This window comes from Ovis canadensis, chromosome 1 (assembly GCF_042477335.2).
Source record: "Ovis canadensis isolate MfBH-ARS-UI-01 breed Bighorn chromosome 1, ARS-UI_OviCan_v2, whole genome shotgun sequence".
Lineage (NCBI taxonomy): Eukaryota > Metazoa > Chordata > Mammalia > Artiodactyla > Bovidae > Ovis > Ovis canadensis.
The window spans coordinates 190,508,476-190,520,984 of record NC_091245.1 but is presented as its reverse complement, the minus strand read 5'-3'; the positions used below and the strand labels follow the sequence as shown (position 1 = coordinate 190,520,984).

The window sequence follows — 12,509 nt, the reverse complement described above, 5'->3', positions numbered from 1 at the left end:
CTTCTCCTTTTTTTTTTTTTTAATGGTGCATATCACAGTTTTCTGAAAAACATCCAACTTGCAAAACCTTCAGTTCTCCAGGGAGCGATTAAGTGTTTGCCTGTCATGCAGAAATGAAGGGCTGCTTTTACTCTGTAGTTGGAGGGATAATGAGCAATGATTTATTTCCCTTGGATTGCACACACACACACACACACACACACACACACACACCCTGCCCTCTCCCCTGGGCCTTCTGGGAGCCAGTGACTAATGCACCGTAAGGAAGGAAGCTCAGGGCCTCCTCACATTTCCCCATCATCTTTACCCTACCAGTGTGAAAGTTCCTCTGCCCACAGCACTCTCGCTTCACCAGTCAGTTCCCTCGCATCCATGAGGAAGAGGCTGAAAGAAAGCTATGAAGGGGCTGTGAGCCCGGATGGGGGAAGTGAGCTTCCATTTGGAGGGAAAGTTCTCTGGGCACTGTTCCCCAGATGTACCCTCCCATGACCACTGCCCCATCCATCCAGAGGGCTGCAAGGTCTCCTCTGCCCACCCAGTCCTCATGAGAGACTTTGGCCTTGGCTGGGATGATCCTCCTTGGAGACAGAGATGGGCACTGTCCACCCATCCTCCCTTTCTTCCACCTCTGTGGAGTCTTGTCTGAGAACCTGAGTCTTCTTGTACAAAAGGCAGTTGACAATTATTCATACATTTAGTCAAATGCTTCTGGATGCTAGGCAGAGGCTAGAGATCCCAGAAGCAAGATCTTCCTTGTCCCCTAGGGCAAACTACCAGATTAGACACCCAGTGAGATAGGGGCTTTGATGGCAGTCAAGTAGAGGTCTAGGGAGCCTATCACCTTGTGTGGGGGAGTCAGAGAAAGCTTCTTGGAGGAGGTGGGGTGAGGATGGGGACAACTAGGAGCTGTTGCACTGAGGGAGAATAGAATTGCAAAGGTTCTCAAGCTCTTGTGGGATAGATCTGGAGATGTGCACTGGTTGAGGCTGGCTGGGGTAGAGGGTTTGAGAAGGAATGTATAAGCTGAAGCGTCATTCTTTCAGCGGATCACTAGATAACTAATGCGCCAGGAATTCATTCTACTTGGGAGGACAGTGGGGCCAGAAACCAAAGGCCTTCACAGGAGTTGTGACTTTGCCCGGAGGAAACTGGGCACTATCCAAGGGTTCTAAGCTGGGGAGTGACCCAACTAGAGTTGCATATTAGAAAGATGGCTTGGTTTGTGGGAAATGGGCTGGAGGGGCAGGAGTGAAAGGTGTGCCAGTTAGGATGCTGCTGACAAGAGATGATGCTAGCTTGCCGGGGGGGATAGGGTGCAGGGGCGAGATGGCTGGATTTCAGAGGATAGGCCTTTGGTGTGGCTGGTGAGGGTCTTGAGGAATCAAGAATGGTTACAGGTTTCCTTTGTGCAGCTAGGGATGGGTGGAGCCCTTCTTTGAGCTAGGGAGCAAAGCAGGAGCAGTGACAACACCCCCACTCCCTGTTCCCTAGCTGTCTGCTCACAGAGGTGGGCAGGTGGAGCCCAAATCTCCAGGGTGCCCCCACTTCACTGCAGCCCTTCTGTTCTTGGGTCCAATGTTGATGCAGCCGGGAGCCCCTAGTCCAACAGTAACTGAAAGGCTGCCTCTCCCTCCCCCAGATCTGAAGCCATGGGTCTCTAACTTCACCTACCCTGGAGCCCAAGATTTCTCCCAGCTCGCTCTGGATCCTTCCAGAAACCAGCTCATCGTGGGAGCCAGGTAATGAGGTACAGGAGGGTTGGGGCCAGGACTGGGGGATGGATTCTAAGTACACTGAGCAGAGGGAATATTATTTGGGATGATCCTCTGTGGGCAACCCCTCATCCTGAGTCTCTGTCCCTCTCTACCAGACATTCTCTCTGTGCCTGAATGCCTGTCCCCCAGCACTGGGGGGAGTGACAAGGAAGTAACCACCACATCTCAGCAAGCCACATTCCCCAGGGTCTGGCAGTTATTAAGGGCAAGAATGCCTGCTGTCAACGTCCTAGCCTGCATCCCAGCAATCATGCCAGAACCTACCTAGCTGGTGTCCTCCCTGGGAGCTCCACGCGGAGAAGGTGCCCCCTGCTGGCCGGCCGGCTGCCTGCACCTGGGACAGGGCACATAGGCCGTGTGCTTTTATGAAGGACCTCCCGGTTACCATATCAGTTAGCCCCAAGGCCCAGGTTCAGTATTTAGGGATAATACACTCTTGAAGAACTTATGGAAACTTTGCAGGGTGGATTAGGAGGAGAGAATTCTCACAAAATCTTTGACCATCAGCTCTGTTTGGGAAGGGAGCTTAGAGATGGTCTGTTCCAATAGGACCAGCAGTAGCACCACTGGAGAACTTGTTAGAATGCAAATTCTCGGACCCTACCTGATGAATCGGAAACTCTGGAGGTGGGGCCCAGCAGCCCGTGTGTTAGCACGCCCTCCAGCTGAGCCTGGTGCACACTGAAGTTTGAGGATCACTGGCCTAATCCAGTTGCCCTCAGTTTAAAGAAGAGGAAGCAGAGGCCCAAGAGGGGAAGGTGACCTTCCTGAGATCACATAGCAAGATAACAAGAGTCTGGGTTTAGAATCCAGGCCCCCTAGAACCTCAGGGTTCGAGGTTTTCTGCCAACCTACGTTACCACCTCCAGCTGCATTGGTGTTTCTCAGAAGCTCTCTGCCCTGGGGGTTCTGATTGAGCAGGTCTGGGGCAGGGGAGGACGGCCAAGGGGCTGGGCACCTCCAGGTTGCACTCTGTAGCTGACCAGCCTTGACTTTGGGGCTCTCCTGAGTGGGCCCACCCCTTCATTTGCCATGTGTAAAGGACAGAGCTCTGGACCAGATGAGCTGTGTTCTTGTCCTGGGTGACCTTGACCTGTGAGCCTCAGTTTCCTCATCTATAAAGTCTGGGTTACAGTCTCTGGGCTGCCAACATGACAGGGCTATTAAGAAGCTAGGGTTTGTAAAGCAATTATCCGTCAGTAAGAAATAAATTAATTTAAAAAAAGAAGCTAGGGTTGAAAGCATTTTATTGTTTTATTTTGAAATTATTATTTTGTATCAGATATGTGTTACGATATAACATTCAGAAGGTACAAAAGGGAAAAGCAGAGCCGCCCCCCCAGTACACTAGGTAGGACCCCTCACTGGAGGCATGCTGTGTATGAGTTTGTGTGTCCTCTCTGAGGTAATCTCTACAGGTACAAGTACCTAAGAGTATGGACCTTATTTTCCTAGCAAAGAGAGTCATTGTTTTACTTTTTATTTGAGGATAATGGTAGATTTGGTCTTCCCAGGTGGCTCAGCGGTAAAGAATCCAGCTGCAACACAGGAGCCTCAGTAGACGTGGGTTTGATCCCTGAGTCAAGAAGATGCCCTGGAGGAGGGAATGGCAACCCACTCCAGTATGCTTGCCTGGAGAATCCCAGGAACAGCAGAACCTGGAGGCTACAGTTCATGGGTCTCAAAGAATCAGACACAGCTAAAGCAACTTCACACAATAGTAGATTTACTTGCAGTTCTAAAAAAATAATACAGAGAGATCCCATCCTTATATCCTTCACCCAGTTTTCCCCAGTGGTAACAGTTTGCCTAACCATAGTACAACACTGCAGCCAGGAAGCTGGCGCTAATGCCATTTTCCCACCTGATTCAGGGTGCACCAGTTTTACGTATGTAGCTTTTAGAATCCCAATGCCTTTGAACTGAGTGAAACAGAGAAGGACAAACACTGCAAGTTATCATTTGTATTTGCAATCTAAAACATAACATGAATGAACATAGGAAAACAGAAACAGACTCACAGATATAGGGAACAAACTAGTGGCTACCAGTGAGGAGAGGGAAAAAGGCAGGGGTGGTGGTGGCGAGATAGGCGTAGGGGACTAAGAGAAACTACCATGTCTACAGTAGGCTACAAGGATATATTGTACAGTGCAGGGAAATAAAGCCAATATTTTAAACAGTTGAATCACTAAGTTGTACCCCTGAAATTACTATAATATTGTAAATCAACTAGACCTTAAATAAACAAATAAATACATAAATCCTGATGCCTTTGCTCTGAACCTTATGGAAGCATTTTGAAAACTGCCATTCATTCTGTACCCAGCATGTCTCAGGCACTATTTTATGTATCAAATATGTGGTAAAATATCTAAGTGAAAGTGTTAGTCGCTCGGTGATATCTGACTCTTTGCAACCTCATGGACTGTAGCCCACCAGGCTTTTCTGTCCATGGGATTCTCCAGGCATGAATCCTGGAGTGGGTTGCCATGCCCTTCTCCAGGGGATCTTCCCGACCCAGGGATCAAACCCAGGTCTCCTGCACTGCAGGCAGATTCTTTACCATCTGAGCCACCAGGGAAGCCTGTAAGATATGTGAAACATGTAATAAATCATTTAATCTTCACAATAAATCACCCCAGGCAGTAGGTTCTGGGATGATCCCCACTGTATGGACCAGAAAGCTGGGAGGGTTAAGTCTCCTGCCTGTGCTCACACTGTCCTCCCTGGTCCGCTCCTCCTCCCTTACCTTGGCCTGGTTATGCCTGCAGAGAACCCTTTTTCTAGGATCATCTTTCCTTCCTCCTTCTCTTCTGCCTGACAGTTTCCCACTTCTCTGTGGGACACCCTGGGCCTCTGGAATTCAGGGTAGGGAAGTTTTTTATTCATTTATACCCCGCCTTGTTCCATAAAGGGTTTAGGGTGGGTCAGGCTATAGAGATTTCTCTCTGTTCTCATCTCCCAGAAGAGCAAACTTAGAGTTGTGATGAAGGATTTTTGATGGGATAAAAATGTATAAAGTGATGCAGTGTTTCCCTTAATTTTTTAAAGCTGTGAGCAGATGCCTGTGTTACCTGAGCAGACAGCTGGGGCAGAGCCATAAGCTGGAGCCCATCTGTCTCCAGTCTGGGCGGGTGGGTGCAGGCAAGGAGCCTGGGGAGGGATGTCGGAGGCCTGAAGCCAAGGTCCCCTGGCCAGGCCCACCAGGACAGCAAAGCAGTCGAGTGGGTCCTGGGCTTGGAGCCAGGGGTATCTTCTTCAGGCCCCTGGATCCATTCAGCAGGGGCCACTCCCTCTGTTTCTGGCCCACTCCACAACATTTCCTCTCATTTCTCAGCACAGCTTAGGTAGGCCAAAAGTTTCTAAAGCAGTTATTCCAAAAACTTCAGGAACCAAGAGGAACAGCCAAAAAAAAATATAAGAAGGAAAGAAAATTCTTAGGGAAAACCAAAACTTTACATCTGTTTGACATTAATAAACCTTTTAACGTGCATCACACCATTCCTGTCTCCATGGGTCTTATGAAATAAGGAAGAAAGGCGTTACTATCTCCATTTTACAGATGTGGACACTGAGGCCCTCAGGAGACCCCCAGCAGCTGGAATTCTCCTTGTCTCTGCAGCAGGGTCTACTCTGTGAGCCCGTATTCACTTCCACGTGGTTCTCTGACCTGGGGGTCCTGCCACCCTCCAGGTCCACCCACAGTGCCTGTGGGCCTCCAGAGGCACATGAGTCTGGATTTCTATCCCACCTCTTCCACATACTGGCTCTCTGACTTGGTCCATTTACCCCAGCTGTTTCCTCATCTGTAACATGGCATTTTCTCTCTGCTCCCGGGATGGCTGTACAGATTAAATGAGCTGACGTAGGTAAAGCTCTCCCTGGGGTTGGCCCACCATCGGCTCTCTGCAGTTGGCACCCAGTCCTGACACCCAGTCCTGGCACCCTGTCCTGGCACCCAGTCCTGGCACCCGGAGGCAGGAGCCAGAAAGCCACTTCCTGGGGACCTGCCTGTAAAGCCAGCCTGACTTACGACCTCTGTTTCTGTTTTCACAGGAACTACCTCTTCAGACTCAGCCTTGCCAATGTCTCCCTCCTTCAGGTACATTGCTTCCCTTCCCTGTAATTTCCCTGGTGTTTAGGGGCTGGGGCCAGGGCAGCGCAGGGAGTGAGATTCAGCCTCTAGGGTTGAAAACAGGAATGCTGTGCTCGTATCAGTGGCTGTGGACTCACCCTAGCTGTCGGGGTGACAGCTGGGAAGTATTTGGGAGTGGGGGTCGTGGCCACGTAAACATAGGGGCACACACAGGGCTCTTGCATTGTGAGGACAGCAGCTGGGGGCTCCTGTTTTCCTGGACTGAGGGGCTCCAGGATGCAGGACTTCCACTAGAAGCAGTTCAGTACTGGGCAGCCTGGAACAGCTGGTCATTCTAAGTGCAGAGCCTAAATCCACAGGAAGGTCTCTGCACTTGGGCCTTGAGGGAAAGGGTGTCCCTGGTTGCTTTCTTAGCTTGGCCTGAGTGATCCCATTCTAGCTTAGCATTTTCACTGAGCTGTGATTGATTTATTATCTGCTGCCAAGAAGGACTCCCCAAGCATAATTCCCTAAGTGCTTTGGGAGGCATTTTAATGGGAATCCTTGATCCAGAACATTTATCCCAGATTGAGAAACAGATGCCAAATCATTTCTGCAGGGGCTGAACATTCTAGAGGAAGGAAGGCCATCTCTTCATCTGAAAGCCTCAGTTCCTGTGTCCAGGGGAGGCTTGCTGGTCTCCAGTGATGGGGCATTCATTGAGTGCTTACTGTGTATCACAAGTGAGCTGGAGGCAGAGGGGCTATAGACACACTGATCTCTGGCCTCTAGGGCTCACAGTAGAGCCAGAAAAAAACATGATGAGTGATACACAAAATCTAATTAGGGAATGGTTGTTAGTATATGGGGCTATTTAGTATAGCGTTTCACTACAAAGGGAAGTTGGAGAAGGGGAGAACTCCTTGGTGAGCTAGTGTGATATTCTGGTCTAGTTTCTTCTAGAAACTGTGCTAGACCCCCAGGGCCACTGCAGGTGGTAGCTACAGAGGAGGCATAAGCGAGCAAAAAGAAAAGTGACCTTCAGAAGGGAGAGTCCAGGAAGAACTAGAGAAAATGGAAAAGAAATGCCATTTATCTATCTATAATAAACATTAGTAAACATTTACTGAATAACTACTAAACACTGGGTCCAGTCCTAGTATTTGAGATCCAAAGGTGAATCACGCTCAGTCCTTGCCTCAAGGAGCAAGCACATAAATTATAAATGATTTCCTTTACTGGATGGGATATGTTCCTGGGGCCTGGGCTAAAGCAAGGTAGAGTAAATTCCCAGAGGCAGCATCCCACGGCCTGCCAGCTTGGTCAGTCAGAGGAGCCCAGCCAGAGCCTAGGTTCCAAGTGGTTTTCATGGAAAATGAAGCCAAGATGCCAAGCCCCACAGGCCAGAGTCTAGGGGAAGCCAGAAATGGTCCAATGTGGGTGGGAGGAAGTAGATCCAGGGGTCCTCCCCTGAGCCCAGGCAGTTGGCTTTTTATTAAGCTCCCATGGTCTGCAAATGAAGGTCTTCTGGGAGCCAAGTGAGGAAAGGGAAACAGATGCACAGAAATAATGACAGTGCTGTGGGAGGCATGTAGGGAGCGGGGCACATTGGGTGCAGTGGTGGCCGAGGCACAAGGAGCCCTCAGCTCAGCAGGGTCTGAAAAGTCTTCCCAGAGAGCTGCCTTTGGGCTGGAGCTAGAAGGATGGAGGTTGGCCAGGTAGCTAAGGAAGAGACACAGAGATGTGAAGTTGCATGAAGCAGAGTGGGGCAGTATGGGAGGATCACAGGGTGGGTGTGGGATAACGATGGGAGATGAGGCCCAGGATGAGAGAGGCTGCACCACAGAGGCTCTTCAGAGGGATCCATATTTTATTTTGAAGGTATAAAGGTTTAAGCAGAAAAGTGGTATGATTATGTTTAGTGTTCCAGTCACCTGGTCCTGCAGAGAATGGATTAGTGGAGGAGCTAGTTAGGAGAAACTGCAGTAAGGTGATTGATGGGGAGACTTGAATTAAGGCAGCAGAGTGGGGATGGAGAGAAGACAGGAATTGATCTTCAGGTGGCAGACACAGCATCCCAGAGCTCCAGAGAAGACCGGGCATGTTGTCTTCTGTGTGAAGGTGACCCCTAGAATTGGGAAGGAGACAACACTGGAGGGTTTAGCGGAGGCTTGGACCACAGTGGTACCATTTGCCTTCTGGTTGCAGAGCTGAGTAGCATAAACCAGGAGTTGACTGGAGCTAGCCTGACTCTAGACACTGGTTTTCTCTTGGGTGCCCACTAGAATCACTGGGGGAGCTTTAAAAAAGCACTAATGCCTGTATTCCATCCTCAGAGATTCTGTTCTAGGGTGCGGCTGGGCACTGGGATTTTTATAGGCTCCCAGATATGCAGCCAGATTTAGGAAGCACTGCTCTAGGATGTTAAGAAAGTCCTTATAGATGTTGCCCAACTGGTTTGGCTTCCCCAGGTGTCCTTGACAGCTGACCCGCAGGACCTGGGTCCCCTACCTTACCAGATGTTAGGACTGTCTAGCCTGATGCTGAGGCCTGATGTTTGGTTCGTTCAGCTCTGGGTGATCTGGTCTCACCATGGAAGGTATCTTCTTCCAGCTCCATCACTCATGCTTGAGGCAGGGACTGGGCCTCAGGGGCTTTTCTGAAGGGTCCTGCGCACCAGCCAAGTGCACCAGGAACTGGTTTTACCACCTTCCCAGGGTGTATCTTAGGGGCCTGAATCCAGGAGTTCAGATTGGATTCTTTGTAATAGAACCTAGGAGATAAATGAATGCATTTTATGTTCACATCCTCACCTCCCCACCATAGGGGGACCCATCTGGCCGCAAAGAGGAGGAAACAACAGAGAAGTTGGAGAGGGCTGTCCAGCATCACCTTGACCAGGCTGGAGGTAGACCACAGCCTCTGGTCTCCTTGTTTGTCCTCTGATGAGAAAGCCCTGCCTTTTGACCATAAAAGCTGGACTTCACTGAGTGCTCCTCCATTGCCCTACCTGGGGCTTTGGGTCCTTTTTTATAAGTGTTCAGCATCTGCTATCAGAAGTGGCTCACAACAACTAAGGGCCAAAAATGAGCTCCACCACTTTCCTGACAGGATGAGGCAGGGCCAAGGCCTCCCCGCTCCCCAGTCCAGCTTCCTTGACTGTCTTTACTGCCTGGGATATGCTCAAGGTTGTAACTCTCATTTATAGCCAACTGCTCCTCCCACGTGGCCCCAGGATATGATTTAACCAAACTTAAATGCAGTGTTTTATTGATAGTTTAAATAATTAACATCCCTTAAAGAAAAATCTAAATGCAAACTCTTTATGCAAACTAGTGTCCATTAAAAGGACTTCTAAGTGCCTAACCCCTATTAAACAATTTGTGTAAACTACCGTTCCTCAGAAAAAAAAAGAAAAACTCAGCTTCCTTCCCATTTCTCCAAGCAGCAAGATTGGAGAGATGCAGGCAGCAGCAGAGACGGGAGGGTATGTGTGTGCAGTGTGGATGTGTGTGCATGTGCGTATGTGTGTGTGCACTCCTGTGCTTGCAGAGGGGGAGGGGCAATCAAACCAGCTCACCAGTGATTGTTATCTTTCAGTGTAACTTAATAAGCTGGCTGTGGGAAACAAAAGGTGGCCAGTAGTCGACAGGGTCAGGGGGCTGCTGAATGGTAAGCTTACTTGGATTTGTCAATCAGGAGATCATGAGCCACCTGTGCCAGAGCAGTACCAGGGGATGACGTGGCTGGAGGCCTAATTGCCATGGATTCATGGTCTTGGGCTGCCACATGTCCTGCAAGCGCAGAAATGAGGACTGTGATGTACATAAGCATCAGGACACATATGGGGCTTTGTTTGTGCCTGGGCAGATGGCGAGGCTGATTCTGAGCTCTTTTCTAGTTATCTGCACATTGTCCAAACTAGGCTGGCAGCTCCAGAGTTGTCTGAAGTCTAAACTCTGCTGAGTGGTGGACTTAATGCTCAGACGTTTTCATGTTCAGCCACTGTCTCTGGTGTCCAGGGGAGTTGTTGAATCTATAAGGAGATTATCCAGTTCCTGGCTCTCTTGACTGCTTTCTCCCATAGCAGAAAACCATGCAGTTTCTCTTTACTAGGGACTGCTATCCTGGAATTCCTAGTTTAAAGCATTCTGTGTGGTCGATTGATTATACACATCTTATTTCCACTCCTTCACAAAATTCCACTAAAAGGGCAATGAGAAATTTTAGAAGATACAGATCTGCAATGACAGAGAGAACAAAAGAGATGTCAGCAGAGAAAAGATTAAATGCATTCTGGGGAGGTGGAAAGTGGATGGAGCGAATCATAACTGATGTAGTGGAGCAGGACAGTTTATAAAGGGAGATAAAGCAGAGAAGTACGCTGACTCCCCAGAAGGCCTCAGAAATTGGGCTGTTAGGTATTGTGGAATGTGAGGATGAGGCACAAGTCTAAAAGGGGGACATGGTTGAAATTATCTAAATTGAGAAGCTGGAACCCAGATCCCCTGTCCCATCCCACACAGTAATCCCTTCTTCCATTTTACCCCTCCCCAAGAAGGGAACCCTGGAGAAGGGAAAGGCTACCCACTCCAGTATTCTGGCCTAGAGAATTCCATGGACTGTATAGTCATTGGTGTCGCAAATAATCGAAAACGACTGAGCGACTTTTGCTTCACTTCACTTCAAAAAAGGAAAACTAAGACTCTCTTTAAAGACCCAACTAGTGAGTCTTCAAATCTGGAGACTCCAGGAAAGGTGAAATCTCACCAATGGGGTATGGGACTAGAACAATATTTCTCCTTTTTCTATTTTTGTGCAGTTTATTTATTGAAGAAACCTGGTCATTTGTCCTATAGAGTTCCCTACAGTCTGGATTTTGCTGACTGTAGTCCAAGTGGTATAATTTAACATGTTCCTCTGTTCCCTGTACCATCTGTAAGTTGATTCTCAGATGTGAAGACTTTATTCAGTTTAGATTCTGGCAAGATTACTTCAGAGATGTTAGCATGTATTTTTTTTAGGAGGTGCATAGTATCTGATTTTCTCTGTATTTTTTTTTTAGTGTTAGCAGTCATTGATGATTTTTACCTAGATCTATTAATTCTTTAGGTTACAATGCATTAGCCAGACTACTTTTACAAGGAAAAACTTCTCATCTACTGTTTGATTACCTGATGAAACAGTTGTACAGAAAGATAAGATAAATGTTTGATACTCTGTATTTATTCAGAAGTTTTCAAATAATGAACAGACTTTGTAATATCTGTCAATGATGATTAGTGAATTTTATATTGTATTACTGTTTTTGCTACAGACTCATGGCTTTAAACATTGTGGATGTTTCAACCGATTGCAGGTGTCTCTCATGACTATCCCATCTTTTGCCAGTAAGGAGCCTCTTCAAGTTGACTCCTATGACACTATGACCCTAGTGGTTTTTCATTGCTTTCTATTGGTATGAAGTGATATTCTAGGCTCACCTTGTACATTTCCTGCCCTAGATCTGGAATTAGCTGTTTCTCCAAGAAAGCTTGATTCCTTTCAGTGGGAAATGGTTAGTGATTTATTTTTAAATATAAACAGGCGAAACTCACCAGACATTTGAGGAAGGCCTCTAAAGTCAAGGAGAAAGATAAAAACAAGCAAGCAACCAGAATGAAGGAAGCTGTAAGAACAGGGGTAATGCAAGAAATACAAGAAAACACTTTTGAAATTAATTTTAGAAACTAGTTAGAGTTTTCTGAGATATAAAATTATTTTGTTTATAAAACAAACAAAAATGAAAATTTAAAGAGTGATTGGGCAAATAAAAATTGAATTGAAGGATTAGAAGATAAAGTTGAAGAAAAATCTTTCAGAAATTAGAACAACAACAAAAAACAAGAAATGAAAAGCAGGAGAGAAATAAATACCAGAAACCCAGAGGATCAGTGCGCAAGGGCGAACAGTGGATTGGATTAATAAACGTTACTAAAAAGAGAACAGAGGAAAAGATAAGGAAGACATTAAGGATGAAATAACATAAGAAAATTTGCCAAAACAGAGGATGAGTCTTCACATTGAAAGGGTTGACTGAGTTCCCAAAAGAGACCAGCACTAAGGCACATCAGTGTGAATTTCAGTATACTGGGATCAAAAAGATGATTCTAAAAGTTTCTAGCATTCTTTTCTAAAGCAAAAGAGAAAAAGGTCACTACAAAAGATGGGGACTGAGAATTACACCAGACTTCTCAATAGCAACACTGGAATCTAGAAGACAATGGAGAAATAAATGTCTTTAAAATTCTGAGTGAAAATAACTTTCACCTTAGAATTCTATACCAAAAGAATCAATCAAGTATGAAGATAGAATGAATAAGACATGCAAGAATTTTAAAAAATTGATCTACCATGTTCCTTTTCATAGGAAGATACTGAAGATGTGTTCTACCAAAATAAGCCAATAATTCAAGAAAGAGGGAAACATGGGATTCAGCAAACAGGAGAGGAGAGGAGGTAAGTCCCAGGTTAACAGCCAAACAGGAGGACCAGTCCATACTGGGGTAGGAGGCAGGACGTTGGGGCAGGAGGAAGGCAATGGGAACTAATAGGTTATCTGAACCATTTGTGTGTACAGTTAGCAAATAATATTGAGAGAGAATGTTGGACATTTG

The 12,509-nt window shown here is 47.0% G+C and overlaps 1 protein-coding gene across 4 annotated transcripts in view; it reads left to right on the top strand.

Moving 5' to 3' along the window:
* Positions 1–12,509, top strand: part of SEMA5B (semaphorin 5B) — a 134,616-nt gene that overhangs the window by 99,254 nt on the left and 22,853 nt on the right. For 3 of the 4 annotated variants that reach the window (XM_069555483.1, XM_069555499.1, XM_069555473.1), the window contains exons 3-4: positions 1,640–1,739; positions 5,835–5,880. In XM_069555483.1, coding sequence (XP_069411584.1) covers positions 1,640–1,739; positions 5,835–5,880 — 146 coding nt within the window. Of the gene's footprint in view, positions 1–1,639; positions 1,748–5,834; positions 5,881–12,509 lie in introns of those variants that run through there. The other variant, XM_069555493.1, reaches the window with a different exon arrangement.